This window comes from Eleutherodactylus coqui, chromosome 3 (assembly GCF_035609145.1).
Source record: "Eleutherodactylus coqui strain aEleCoq1 chromosome 3, aEleCoq1.hap1, whole genome shotgun sequence".
Lineage (NCBI taxonomy): Eukaryota > Metazoa > Chordata > Amphibia > Anura > Eleutherodactylidae > Eleutherodactylus > Eleutherodactylus coqui.
In genome coordinates this window covers 133576317-133592039 of record NC_089839.1, presented here as the reverse complement: position 1 = coordinate 133592039, position 15723 = coordinate 133576317, and the positions used below count along the sequence as shown (strand labels likewise).

Here is a 15723-nt window from a genome sequence, read left to right as displayed (position 1 = left end):
AACCTAGACATCAAGTTGTTTTCCAAAATTCTAGCAAATAGGCTAACCCCTATCTTGCCAGCCCACATACACAACGACCAAGTGGGTTTCATAAAAGGACGAGAAGCTAGAGACAATACCAACAAGACTCTCTTGTTGATTAGTCAGGCTAAGCAATTGTCGCAGCCATTTTGTCTCCTCTCAGTGGACGCAGAGAAGGCCTTTGATCGTGTTAGCTGGGACTTTCTGCGTTCCTCCCTGACGAAGTTGGGTTTGGGGCCTAAGTTCCTGAACTGGGTCTTCGCACTGTATGGGAACCCGTCGGCGAGGATCCGCGTGAACGGCCTACTGTCCGACCCAGTACCTATTAGGAACGGGACAAGACAGGGATGCCCACTGTCCCCTCTTCTCTACGCCATTGTCATGGAGCATTTGGCTGTGGCACTACGAGACAATCCCAACGTACGTGGCTTGCAGATTATTTGTCTCCCAGCCGCGGATTTCGTTCCCAGCGATTCTTCAGGAGTTTTCCAAATTTGGGCGTCTAAGCAATTTTAAAGTAAACCTTCACAAGTCCGAAGCTATGAATATATCCCTCCCGGCTGCGGAGGTGGCCCATCTAGCAGATCAATTTGAATTCAAATGGCAAGCAACCTCCATCAAATACCTAGGGGCACATATTGCAGCAGACATCTCTTCCTTATACCATCTGAATTATGTTCCCTTGAGAAAGTGACACGTGAACTGGATGGGTACGCCGCCAAACAATTGAGCTGGTTTGGACGAGTAAATGTCCTAAAAATGGATGTGACCCCCAAGTTTCTATACCTCTTCCAGACATTGCCAATTAAACTCCCTATGCAGTTTTTTAAACTGGTCCAGCGGGCGTTCCGTAGATTCGTGTGGGGAGGCCGGAATAACCGCATCAGCTACCGGATCATGTCCCGTACAAAGTCGAGGGGAGGGGTGGGTTTACCCGACCTCAAAATTTACTATTCAGCCGCGATCCTCACAAGGCTTTTGGACTGGCATCATCATGCCGGCTCGAAACAGTGGGTGGACCTAGAAAAGGCGTTGGTGTGGCCGCAAATACACATACTGCCGTGGATCTCCTTGGGGGATAGGCCCGAGGCTCTTCCCCATACACCCCTGACCATAAACTGCCTTGACGTGTGGGATAGGCAGACGGCTAGAGGTGATGTTGCAATCCGCAGGGGGGCACTGACCCCCATATTTCACAACCCCGCATTCCCACCGGGACAGGAGAAGCAGAGCTTCCTTGGCTGGAGAGAGGAGGAGGACACAAGGTGCTGTCAGATAACGGGTCCAGCGGGCCTCCCATCATTCAACGACTTACAGGCATCCCGACCAGATCTGAAACTACAGTGGTTGGAGTACCTCCAACTGTCCTCCTTCTGGAGGGCCCGGATGGGGTTAAATCGCATTGGGGATCCCGCCGAACCGATTGAAAAACTATTCTTACAAACCAGCCCCCCCACTCGTGTCCTCTCGAAGATATACAACATTATATTAGGGAGGCTCACACAGGGTCTTCCTCATTACACCAAGGGGTGGGAGAGGGACTTGTCTTTGGAGCTGCAGGACTCTGATTGGGAGAGAGCATTCACGTTCGCACACAGACTACCCCTGGTCTGCGTGGCGCAGGAGAAAAACTTTAAGCTCCTCTCTAGATGGTACAGATGCCCAGATCTGATTCACCGCATATTTCCATCGGTGCCTGATGATTGTTGGAGATGTGGGGTCGGGCGTGGAACCATGCTGCACATCTGGTGGGAGTGTCCGCTTATACAGCCATTTTGGAAGATGGTCTTCGAACTATTCAAGGGGGTGTCACGCAGCACGGTGGATGCCACTCCGCAACTGGCGCTGCTCTCAATCATCCCTGGTCCCTTTGCCGCGATTAAGAAGGGTCTTCTGCGACATTTCCTCACTGCAGCCAGGGCCGTTATTCCACGCCACTGGCGAAGCGGCGTCACCCCCTCAACTATAGAATTCATTCAAGAGCTGAATCACCTGATGTACATGGAGGAGCTGGGGGATGAGGGCGCTGGAGCCGAGAGCTCGGGCAGGCGTGCATGGTCAGTATGGAATGAATTTCGTGACTCAGCTGAGTTTCAGAATATTACGGGGTGGTGAGGCGACAAGTTGCCCCAGGGTTGCGGGAAGTTATGATGCAGATCTGATCCCTGGATTGTTAACCTACGAGGACTGGGTGCCCTTGCACCCTCTCCCTTCCTGTCTTCTTATTTCCGGTACCTCCCCCCTCCTCCTCCTTTTTCCCCTCTCCCTCCTCTTTCTCTATCCCTCCCCCATTATCTGCGTGTACTCTAGGTTTTCTTGAGTCCTTCTTTTCTATGTGTTTTTTCTCTTTTTTGTACTGGTTGCCGTAGCTATTTAAAAACTGGACGTTGTTTTTTATCCTATTACTATCTGGTTCTCCTGGATTACGTGTAACCATGGGTTCAGTAACCAAAGGACTCGCTGCCAAAGTACGAATACCAAAGGGGTGTCAGTTGAGCACCGAGCAACTACGAGTCCGGTCACATTTTGGTGTGATTTATTGTTATAGCCCTTATACTAATGCAGCAGTCCTGCGAGACTAGCTACTTGTTATATTTGTTTTGTTATTATTGTGAAAATTTGCTAAAAGCTTTAATAAAAACATATTAAACATAATTTTTAGGTTGTTGCATCGTCCTCTATTTTCCAGGTCGAGATTTAGTGTGAGGTCTCTCAGTTGGCTTTGGTGATTGTTGATGTTCTGGGTCAGGTGTTGTATATCTGGTGAGGTTGCTGCTGGCTGTTGTTCTAGTGATAGGACTCGTTCAGACAGGGACTGCACCGACTGTTCCACTGCCTGTATGGCCGTGGTGTGTTTTTCTTCTATACGCTGGTATTGTGCCTCTAAATCCACCTTCGTATGCAGAGCGCTGATCATGTTCCAGATTCCCTGCAATGTGTGCGCCGTGTTTGCTGGCATAACCTGTAGCTCTCCCATGTGCATCCCAGGACCTCCCTGAATGGAGCAGGTAGATGTGTGGGCTGCTGTGTTTTGGTTTTCGGTGGGTTGTGTGGAAGTTGTCGCACTACTGCTCCCAGCAAATCCATGCATATTGAGGTTTCTGTCTGTGGTAGGCGAGGGTTTTGCTGTGGATGTCTGTGGTGTAGCAGTATATAGTGCTTCACTCACGCTTTGCTGGTCTTATTGTCTGGGCTGTGGACCAGGCTGTTCCTCTCTCCTTGCTGTGGCTGAATTGCTTTTTGTTCTGACAACGGTGCTGTTGAGGCCGCCTCGTTGTGCTGCAGCTTTCTCCATTTTATCCCTGTCCTCCCGGGTGAGGAGGGATGGGACCGCGTGGTTTGCCGGTGCTCCACTCTGGGCAGGTTTCTGGGCAGGAGCAGGAGAAGCCACCGCCGCATCTTCCGTTGCCCTGGGGACCACTGCCCCCAACGTGGCTGTGTCTGGGCTGCCCCGCTGTGCTGGAGTGACTGATCTATCTGCTCTCTCTCGCTGGAGAGAGGGGACCATGTGGTGTGCCGGTACTCTGCTTTGTGGTTGCTGGGCAGGAGAAGCAGCTGCCACACCCTCCGTTGTCGTGTGGACAGCTGCCTCCTGCACAGCTGTGTCTGGGCCACTCTGCTGTGCTGGAAAAGCTGATTTGTCCTCTCGTTGAGAAGGGAACCATGTGGTGTGCTGGCACTCCATTCACGACCGCTGGGCAGGAGAGGCAGTCACCGCTTCCTCCGTTGCTGTGGGGATTTCTTGCTTCGCGTGGCAGTGTCGGGGCCACTCTGCTGTGCTGGAGCTGCTGGTTTAACCTTTCTATCTCGCTGGGGAGCAGAGGGGGCCATGCAGTCTGCCGGCTCCATGCGCCGGGTGAGCTGAGTCGGGGAAGCAGGAGCGGCTGTGTTGCAAGGGTAACGGCTCATCGGGGCTGTAGCCGCTGCTGAGAAAGATTTATGTTCCCTCTTGCCATGGTGGAAAGGGACCTGGTCTGAGTGAGTTTTTGGCTGAAAGATACGGTGTGGGTCTGGAGCTAACATAGTAACAGTATTTTAGGCTGAATGAAGAATATGTCCATCTAGTTCAGCCTGTGTGCACATCTTTACACCGCCATGCCGAAGCCACGCTCCCTACATTATTACATCTAAGATTGAGGGAATGCCAAAAAGGGCAGGGAAGGTTGGTGGGCTATTTTTAGGGATTTCATTTGTTTTCTGGGCGATGGGACCTGGAATTTATTCAGTTGTGCCGTGAAATCCTATGGGTGTTCCTTCCATTACAGGCCTAGCCATGTGTCCAGTAAGCAGATTGGGGCATCAATGGGTATGTTTATGAACACAGGACAATCAGGGGTATCCATGTTGGGGTGCAAGTCTTCATTCATATGTGTATTGTACAAAAGCAAATGTTTTTAAACTGACACAACTGCCAAAAAAATGAAAATCATGTTTTCGTTCTGCTTTGCTTAGATAAATTTAAAAACTGTAGGGTCAAAATACGCAGTACACCCCTAGATTAATTCATTAAGGGTTTCATTTTGAAAATTCAGTTATTTGTGGAGGTTCTTTATTGTTTTGATTGGCCAAGGGCTCTACAAGTGTGCTATGGACACCTTCAAGGAAAATTTTTGTTCTCAAAGCCACTGGCTGCTCCTTTCATTTTGGGCACCGTTGTGCATACAGCCATAACATTAGGGGCACAATCAGTATGTTTCTGAGCGCAGGACAAACAGAGGTATCCATTTTGGGGTGTAAGTCTTCATTCATTTATGTGCTGTACAAAAATAAATGTTTTTAAAATGACACAATTAACCTGGCTGGACTATACAAGCAACAACCCCTTATAGAAAGGATAAGAGTCTGAGGGGTAAAAGACACGGGGGCTCCAAAGGATAGACATAAAAACTACTAACATAAGTCAATGAAACACCCCCATCCTATCAACCCCAAACACTCTTCACCACCACCTCCCTATCCTTCTTAACCCTTTCTCTTCCACCTAGACTCCTCTACCTCCTAACGGATGGAATTCAGACCTATACCGTAAAGACCTATTAGCATAACCCAAGGAGAATTACCTTCTCAAGAGGGAAAATGTACCTCCGCTGGTTTTACTTTTTTGTTTTTTGCATTGTTTTATAAGTGTTGTTATGTTTGATTATGTTTTTGTCTGTATGTCCACCCATGTTACAACTCTGTACTGCTAAGATTAAGACTCACCTATTAAGGTGCTTCTACAACTATGTAACTGGTTGAAAAATTTTGAAAAATTCCAATAAAAATTCAATCATAAAAAAAAAAAATTACACAATTGCCAAAAAAACGAAGATCGTACTTTTTCCTTTTGCTTTCCTTAGATTAATTTCAAAAACTGTGAAGTCAAAATATACAGTACACCCCTAAATGAATTTAATAAGGGGTCTAGTTTTCAAAATGGGGATATTTATGGGGGTTCTCTTGGCCGCTCAAGGGCTCTACAAGTGTACTATGAGGCCTAAAACTCCTTCAAGCAAAATTTCTATTTTTAAAGCCACCAGCTGCTCCTTCAATTTTTGGCCCCGTTATGCATACAAACATAAGATTAGGGCCATAACGGGTATTTTTCTGAACAAAGGACAAACATGGGTATCCATTTTGGGGTGCAAAGCCTTATTTTCATGTGCACTATAGAAAAAAAAAGTATTTTATTTTTTTCTGCTCTAAAAATTGCATTAACTCCTAAAAAAACTTGTGGAATCAAAATACTCATGGCATCCCTTAGTGAATATATTAAGGGGTGTAGGTTTGTGGGGGTATCTATCATTCTGACACCTATGAGCCTTTGCAATTTTGGCTTGATTATGTTGATAAAAAATAATTAATGTTAAAATTTGTACATCTCCTAAATGGTTAAAAAAAACTAAAGTTTTTCAAATGTGCATCCAAAATAATAATAATCTTTATTTGTATAGCGCCAACATATTCCGCAGCGCTTACATAGACAGGGGGAATACAGAGAGACAAAAGTACAAAAATTATAGAACCACGGTTACAATAGTAATCAGTTGATGGAAACAATAGGGGTGAGGGTCCTGCTCTAACAAGCTTACATACTACAAATAGTGGTGTGATACAGAAGGTAAAATGGCTGGAGATTTGCACAGTATGGCGGGGTGGAGAGTGAGGGATGCTATACACAGACAATGGTCAGACATTTAGCCGTGAGACGGCAGAATCGTTATGACTGCAGGAGCGGTTTATGACGGCTAGCAGGGATTGCAGTCAATAGGTTAAAGGGGTTGTCCGGCCATAAACATCATATCTCATTACTTCCGTTTGCACATTTCCATGCACTTTGTAATGAACATTGTGCATTGAAAATGTTGCAAACAGAAGTTATTCACTTACCTTTAGGGTGGCCCCCCCTGTGTTGACCCTCGGTCGTCCGTGGTTACGACAAGAAATCGTCTGTATTTCTTGTCGGGCCGGCAGCAGCTCTCGTCGGCGCGGGAACGCACCTCTTCCCCTCCGCGCATGCGCAGTCCTTCGTTCTTCCGCCGGGACCGCGCTCTTTACCTAATTATTGCAGGGGACGCGCGCCGCCGGTCGGCGCATGCGCAGTACACTCACTTCCTGGTTTCATATACCAGAGCGGAGTGAGTGACTGCCTGCCGCTGCTGCTTGGAGAAGAGCCAAGGAGACACCATCGGGACTTGAAAAGTATGTGGAAGGGGAGAAATGTTGGAGAGGAGGAGTTGAAGGGGTGGAGAGGGAGAGATGGATGGACGGATGGATGTGTGCAGGGGGGGGGGTGCAGTGATGTGTGTGTGTGTGCACGGACCCGGCTGACAGAAGTCCCGGGGGAAGGGGGGGGTGTGTGTGGAGAGGGAGAGATGGATGGATCGATGGATGTGTGCAGGGGGGGGTGCAGTGATGTGTGTGCATGGACCCGGCTGACAGAAGTGGGGGGGGGGGGGTGTCATTGTGAGAGGGGCACTATGAAGGCATGTGTGTGTGGGGAAATGTTTTATTTTACTTTAGCAGGGGGCGGGGCCTGGGCGGGGAGAGACTGTAGAGCAGTTCAATAGAGGTGGGCGTGTCATGGGCGGGGCTAGGACGTGAGCTGAGGGAAATCCTGCCTTTTCATGCCTCTTACTACCATCGGGAGCACGCACACAGAAGAGGGAGAGCGCAGAGCATTGTGGGAAGGCAGCACAGAGGCGCCATCTTTGAAAGCTGCAGTGAAGATCAGAATCTAAGGTAAGAAACTGACATTCCAGCTGATCTGCCGGCCGGTTTGAGCCTCTGTATGCTGTCTGTTACTATCCTTACTGAAAGGAAAGCAGCAGCATTATAAAAATTTTTACCCTGTGTGGCCGTACAACCCCTTTAAGGAGCAATGTTATCAAGCAGCGTACAGAGGAGTTTTTTTAGGGAATGCGGTATGCCTTCCTGAAGAGGCGCGATTTTAGAACACGCCTACTGTTTTTCGAGTCCTGGATTGCCCAGGTAGCCTTTGGTAGTGCGTTCCAGAGGACCGATGCTATTCTGGAGAAGTCTTGGAGGCAGGAGTGAAAGTTAACCGATGGAAATATATATATATATATATATATATATATATTTATTTTTTGAAACATTGGATTTTTATTAAGTATTTAGCAGGGCTTATTCAGATGACCGTATATCGGCTGGGTATTCACGCTGGCCGATATACGGCATCTCTCTCTGCAGGGGGATGAGGCTGGAAGAGCTGGGAGCAGTGCTCTGAGCTCCCGCTTAGAATACACCCAAGGATTCTAAGCGTCAAGATAGCTAGACCACTATTTCTTATATTTATGGACACTATTGAGACTGCGGTTGTACCACTGGATTGGTGCATTGCCACTGTGGTTCCAATATACAAAAATGGGTCTAAAAGAGAGCCTAGAAACTACAGGCCAGTAAGTCTCACTTCAATAAAAGGAAAAATATTCAAGGGGTTTCTGATAGATGCCATCCTAGAATACCTCAAGGAAAACAACGGCATAACTCCTCATCAGCATGGGTTCATGAGGGGTCGATAATGTGAGACCAATTTGATCAGCTACTACAATGACATAAGTTCTAGGCTGGACCTGGGAGAGTCTATCGATTTCGTATATCTGGATTTTTCTAAAGCATTTGACACCGTGCCATATAATAAACTAATATATAAAATGAGACAGCTCGATCTGGGTGAAAACGTGTGGATCTGGGTAAAGAACTGGCTCAGAGATAGAAAACAGAGAGTGGTAATACATGGTTTATACTCTAATTGGGCCACCGTTACTAATGGGGTGCCACAGGGTTCAGTATTAGGCCCCATTCTGTTCAATATATTTATCAATGATCTGATAGAGGGACTGTACAGTAAAATATCAATATTTGCCGATGATGCAAAATTATACAAGATAATTAATACAACGGAGGACAATGTGCGGCTACAAAAGGACCTAGATAAACTGGGGGCTTGGGTAGAGAAATAGCAAATGAAGTTCAATATTGATAAATGTAAGGTTATGCACATGGGCAGAAGAAATGGATGTTACCAATATTCACTAAATGGGTTACTGCTAGGGAATAGTGATATGGAAAGAGACCTGGGCATATTAGTTGACTGTGGACATAACTGGAGCAAACAATGTCAGTCAGCGGCTGCAAAAGCAAAGAAAGTCTTGGGGTGCATTCAAAGAGGTATAGGGGCGAGGGACGAGAACATTCTTCTTCCACTATATAAGGCACTTGTCAGGCCTCACATGGAATACTGTGTACAGTTCTGGACACCGGTGCTCAGGAAAGATGTTGCAGTGCTTCGACGGGTTCAAAAAAGGGCAACAAAATTAATAAACAGAATGGGAGGACTGGAATACCCAGAGAGGCTATCAAAATTGGGATTATTTACCCTGGAAAAAAGACAGATAAGGGGTGTTCAAATGCGTATGTATAAATACATTAGGGGACAATAACGAGGATCTCTCCCATGATCTGTTTATACCCAGGACTCCTAGATGTAGAGGATGCCCTCTTGTTACAGTCGAAGAAAGCAGGTTTCATCACCAACAAAGAAGGGGATTCTTTACTATAAGAGCAGTGAGACTCTGAAACTCTCTGCCTGAGGACATGGTGATGGCAAAATCCATAGAGGAATTTAAGAGGGGACTAGATGTCTTTCTAGAGCACTAGGATATTACAGGATATAGACATGTGTGTCATCTAGTTAGGTCCCTAGGTTCCAGCGTGGAGGCCGGCCCTTTCGAGACAATCGCCCTGCATGCAGGCAGGTTTCATGCATATCCAACATAAGGCTGTCCTTACCTCCAATGATCACAGGTGAAATCTCTCCAATTGGTTACATCCATTGTTGTTTATTATTTTCCAGCTCAGTATCCAACTCAAATGTTATCCCTCAAGACCTAAACTATAGAGCCTGCAGTCATCTGTAACTGTACCCATACCTAAAACACACAGCCTGCAGTTACCTGCACCTGTACCCATACCCAACTGAGTTGGGGTCTGTATAAGAGATCGGTTAGTCAGACTTCACACCACATTTTTACATTATGTTGAACGTTTCTTTTTTTTAAAGTAAGGTGCCTATATACTTTATAGTTGCAAGAAAAAGTAAGTGAACCCTTTGGAATCAGCTGCATTTTTATGATATAGTACTTGAAGAGTTAAATATAATTGGTAAGGCTTTGTAGTATGTACGGTTTAATTTACTTTAAGCCCTGAAAGAGTAACTGCACAATTTAAAAACTTTGACTTGTCAAAAGTTTTGAGCAAAGGTGGTCCAAGTCTGAAAAGAAGGGGCTGCCATGCTCACCCACACGTTGTGCCCTTTCGTCTCTTGGCTCCTATCAGCAGCTGAAGACGCATCCATCTCCCTAGAAGACCAACAAGCGCGAGTGAGCGCTGCAGCCCCTTTGTTTCATTGATCAGCAAGTGTACTTACCCAACCTCTGCTGCAGCAATCTAGTAGTGCAGCCCTTCTGCTGTTTGTTATGGAAGAGGAAGTCACCAGATAGCACTTGACCCATGTAGCCAAGCAGAGGCCACAGCAGACAGGTGCCATTCTTTTGGCTACACGGCTGCCAGCATCTGAGCAGTGATGCCAGGAGAATGGCAAGTGACCCCTCTGACCTCTGATTGGCTGCAGCACTCAGGTGACATCCTCTTCCAGAACAAAAACTGGGATTAACGTGAGGCTGCAGTGCCTGACTGCCGCAGCAGAGGTCAGGTATGTACACCTGCTTTTGTTATTTTAACACAGTTGGAGCTGTAAGAGAGATGTCCAGCAATCAGACAACCCCTTTAAAGACATATTAATAATAATCTTTATTTGTATAGCGACAAATTAGTGTGCATTTAGACTGAAACATGATCGCTCAAACTACAGTTTGAGTGAAAGTTTTGAACAACCATCTTTGTATAACTCTTAAGTAGCTAATTAGGTACTTAAAGAGTTATGCAGGCGGAGCGGGTCACGGCTCATAACTCAGAGAAGAAAGCAGCTGTTTTGATTATGCAAACAGCTGCTTTCTTCTCTGAGTGTCCCGCTGAGCTGCTATCTGCGAGAAACAGCAGGAGTGCTGACAGCAACTTTGTTCTCTGAGCTTTCAGCTGCTATCCCGCTGGGAAGTCCCAGTGGCACACCAGTTGAAAGAATGCTATCATTGACGCTCGGCTGAGAAAAATCAGCATGCCGCACTGAGAAGGCTCATCGCCAATTTCTAGCTTGCTAGAAATGAACGATGAACAAATAGTGCATGATGGCAGCGCATTTAGACAGAACAATTATCGCTCAAAAGATAGCTTTTGAGTAAATTTTTGAGCAATAATCGTTGTGTCTAAATGGGCCTTTATTCCGCAGCGCTTTCAAGCATGGGAGAACATAGACCATACAACAATTACATGTGATATACAATCAATTTGAAACAAACGGGGTGGGGGTGATACAGGAGGTACAAGGTGGGGGGGGGGGGGGGGGAGATAAGGCATTGGGGGGGGGGGGGGGAAACACAGGCAGTACGGGAATTGCATGTAGAAATCAGTCATTAAGAAGCAAATGGAGTGGGGCGGTAAGGGAGTGCAGAGGTAGAGGTCGTATGCAATAAGCAGCTTGGAAGGTGTGGGAAGCCATAGGGAGGGGCAGGGGGACCAGGTCTAGAAATTTGGAATGCCTCTCTGAAGAGGTGCGTCTTTAAGGCACGTCTGAATTTTCGTGCATTGATGCTTTGGGGTAGAGCATTCCAGAGGATGAGTGCTGCTCTGGTGAAGTCCTGTAGGCGAGCATGTGAGGTTTGTATTAGAGGGGTGTTTAGTCTGAGTGTGTTAGCAGATTGGAGTGTGCTGGCTGGGTGGTGTAGAGACAGGAGGGAAGCGATGTACAGTGGTGCAGCACCATGGAGAGCTTTTTAGGTGAGGGTGAGGAGTTTAAATTTAGTTCTGTAGTGGATTGGCAGCCAGTGTAGCAACTGGCATAGTCGAGAGGTGTCTGAGAAACAGCTGGATAAAAAAACAAGCCTAGCTGCCGTGTTTAGTATGGATTGGAGAGGGGAGAGTCTGGTGCGGGGAAGGCCAATGAAAAGACTCCTCCAAACGCTAATTAGCAAAAGGAGCTTCAATTAAGGGGATGTTATAGGAAGTGTGGGTTTCACATGTGCTTTGCCCATTGAATAAAGGCACACAAAGCTTGGTTACTGAAAAAAAAAATCTGTTCTCCTCAAGATAGACTGACTACTGTGAACCATGCCTTGATGCAATAAATTTTCAGAAGCACTTATACTTTTTGACACCTGTGTGCTGTCCGAATTCCATGGATAGTGGCTATTCCACGTCTAATTCTCGTCCGTGGTATGGATCAGAATAGCACATGCTACGTTTTTTTTTTCACACCATCGTTCCATGTGAAAACTCACCCTTATGAATAGCCTCATAAGTCCATGTGCTGTCCATGAAATACACTCTCCATTAACAATAGCTTTTTCACATGAGAACAATGGACCCATATCATTCAATCTTTTTAATTTGATGGGAAAGACCTTCAGGTCAGCCAAGAAATATTGCCTCACATTTATCAATGTTTTTTCAATTGTCCAGTCAGCAAGCAACCCATGTCCATAAAATAGTCAAGATGAAGGATCATGTGACTTCATACGGCCATGACTGTTCTGAACATGTGCCAAGTTGACAGTAGAAAATGATGCAAGGAGAAAGGCTCAGTTCATTAACCTCAGGTCCTATGTAAAGCAGGCTTAGACTGCTCTTCCTGCCCGTTGTTCTCCAGCCTCATAAAAGGTCCCGCATCCCTCCAGTCGGCCCAAAGAGGAGGGAAATAAATATACAGAGACCATCTTATAGCTCCACTACTGATGTCCCGCATGGTGGCAAGTATATGTGTGTAATATGTGTCAAGTGTTATGTATCCCATGTATGCGTACTTTCACCCACACAAGCCTGCTGGTTATTGAACTACCAGAAGAGGATGGTGAAGCAGAAGGTTATGTACCGTATTTTTCGCTCTAAGATGCATTTTCCCCCCTCCAAAGCAAGGGAAAAAAAGTTGCTGCATCTTATAGAGCAAATGTGCCGAAAATTCATTACGATCACCATTTTTAGCACGATCACGAATTTAATGCGCAACCGCGATTTAGTTAGCATGATTGTGCGTTAAACACGCAATCGCACAAACAAATGTGCCATCAGTCAGAAGTTTTCTCCCCTCCCTACTGCCGCTCATACGTACCACTGATTGGTGGTGAGCGCCAGTGGGTACTGCTGCTGCTCCCCGCCTCCACCAAACGTCTTCCTCCCTTCCTCCTGCCGCACACAAGCACCGCTGTGACATGGAACGCCAATTTTTCAGACCTCTGGTGCTTTTCCTGCTGCTCCATCGCCCAGCACTAACCCTGCACTGTCCCTGGGTCAGTTCAAATATTTATTTCCCTATTTTCCTGCTTCAGGGTGCGTACTATAGTCCGATGCGTCTTAGAGAATGAAAAATACAGTACATTATGCACACTGTTTCTCACAGCCTTGATAAGACCAAGTGAACTGTACCTGTGCATATGAAATGCTAAATCTTTTTTTTGTAAAGAAGAGTGTGAGTTGAGCTTACTAAATGCAGTGGAGAGAAAGCAGAGACACAGCCTGCTCTGCACACTCACCCTGTGTGCTAAACACTGGGACAGAGCAATTACATAGAAGTGTAAATAGAATGAACTGAGCATGCTCAGCCAGAGTGAGGAACTACTGGAGGTCCTAGCAACCAAAGCTTAACACAGTTGAGAATGGATAATTAGTGGTGAGAAGTCAGAACTGGTGTATTTTCTATATTTAGATATAGAACACATTACGCAACCAATGTGATCTTGGAAAAATAACTTGAAGGCTGGCTTCACACGAACGTATTTTGGCACGCAATACACAGTAAATAGAAAACACTGATTTCAATGGGTTTGTTCACATGCGCATATTTTGTGTGTGCATTTCGGCCACGCAAAAAAAATCTAAAAAAAAAAACATGCGCGGTTTACCTGTATATTTGCAAACCAGAGATCCCCATTGACTTCAATTTTGCAAATGCGTGCAAGATGCGCAATAAAACGCTGCACAATTGCGATAGAAAAGTAGACATTTGGAACTAATTCTCCTTTCAATCAGTGAGTTTGTTTGCCTCGCTCAAGTGAACATGCCCTGTGAGCAGAAAACATCCAGTAAAATACCTCAATATGCGTTCGAAAAAAGACTCGTTCATAATGCAAAAACACTGCGCTACGGCGCTCTATTGCACTTACGTCCGTGTAAAGGCGGGCCAAGGAAGCAGTACCAGTATGCTATATTACTCTATAGATATTTTATACACATAATGCAAGTTCAGAGACCCTTCAAGTATGCCATATTTCGTGCAAGAGAAAAGAAAATTTGCTAGTCCCATTTTTACTTCTGATTTGCAGATTATAACACACAGATTTAAATTATATATTTATTTTATCTCTTTTTATGAACTTACATTTTTGGGAACCAAAGAATGTACTGTACAGTAGCCATTTTCCACTTTTCCAAAATCTTAGACATGCCACCAAAAATAATAGAAGTGCAAGTGACATGAGTATTTCACTTTAAGAGCTTTTGGGTTACAGTTAATGGCAATATTCCAAGATATAAAAACATAAGCAACACTAATATGTATCAGTAAGGACCTGAGTTAGGGATTCAAATGTGAGATCTAGATGTCACATGGTGTATCCGGCAGTGTCAGAATTTTCTGTTCTAAAACCATCAGATTTCTTGTTCTGCTACAACACACACACGCACACACACTATTAAAAGTGCCAAGTTATTGACTCCATACAAGGGGATGCAGTTAAATTCACTAATAACAGTGTCCCCATTTTCAGTGCAATTCGCTCCTTAGCACCTCATTTTACTTGATGGGCCACCAAAACCTCATGAAGAAAGTCATAGTGCATCAGCAGCCGTTAACACAGGAACATTTGTTCTTGGCTCTTTTTTCATTGGCATAGTGATTAGTCCATAAAACTGACCCATAATGAAGAATAGGTAAGCTACCCTTTTCTTCCTTCTTCTGTTCAGAACACTTAGCAGTTGAGCTTTCAAGTGACTGGAGTAGTATTTAAAAGCGTTGGCATAACCAAAATAGCTCAGTGTACTGCCATGAATCAAAGTCGTGGTACTGGGATCTTCATGATTGGCATCTGCAGTCCTATTAAGAATAGACACCAGTTTTAAAATTTGCAATTGCTTACAATAACACATATGCATTAATGGAAATGTTTCATTAGGCAACTATATATAATACAGATTTTACACTAACCAGTAGAGCATACAGAAAGGACATAACATTTCCATTTTTTTCTAACCCCTTAGTGACCGCCCTATAGTGTTTTTACATCCTGGCGTTGCAGGTCATGTATAGAGGGAGATCGTGCGGCTATCTCCCTCCATACACTGCGGGGGCCAGCTGTTTCTTACAGCTGACAGTCGCGGGCAACAGCTCCGATGAGCCGCGTGGCTCATTGGGCCTGTCAACCCTTTAAATCCCCCGACCGATGTTCGGGGGTCAGGTACGGCCCCCCCATGATGAGATCTTAGGGTGTGTCATGGCAGCCAGGGACCTTCTGAAAGGCTCCAGGGCTGTCATGGCAGAATGCCTATTAAGCCATCCCATGGGATGGCTTGATAGACTGCCTGTCATATTGCAGTATGATGTAATGCTATGGCACCTTGCCACAATCGTGACAATGGCAGCAGGAACTGCAGCAAAACAATTTATTTTTACACTCTTAGGGCCAATGCACATGGCTGTATTAGGAATCGGTTTTTCACTGAGTGGTAATAGGGCTGTTATAGCAGCAAACCACTAGGTCACAGGAAAAGCAGGACTTCCAGTGATCTAATAAATATAACATACCTTTCATTGCATCTTCTAAAAGGCAACACAGTGGAGAGCAGAGCATAAAAAGGGACACTTACATGTTTCAAGCCATATAATCCTGGCTCTAAATCATAGCAAATTTCCAGGATTATTCGATGTTCCTTTTTTATGCTCTACTCCTCACTGTGTTGCCTTTTAGAATATGCAATAAAAACAATGTTTTATTTATGAGACTACTGGAAGTTCTGCTTTTTCTGTCATGCTTCAAAATTTCACTTTTTTCAAATATATTTTTTACATAAGGCAAGCTACATTGGTAATAACAT

At 45.3% G+C, this 15723-nt stretch overlaps 1 protein-coding gene across 1 annotated transcript in view; it reads right to left on the bottom strand.

The window, feature by feature from the left end:
• Positions 1–13970: 13970 nt before the first annotated feature.
• Positions 13971–15723, bottom strand: part of GNPAT (glyceronephosphate O-acyltransferase) — a 64392-nt gene continuing 62639 nt past the window's right edge. The window contains exon 16 of the mRNA XM_066596096.1: positions 13971–14725. Within this exon, the coding sequence (XP_066452193.1) occupies positions 14682–14725 (44 nt within the window). The 3' untranslated portion in view covers positions 13971–14681. The remainder of the gene's footprint in view (positions 14726–15723) is intronic.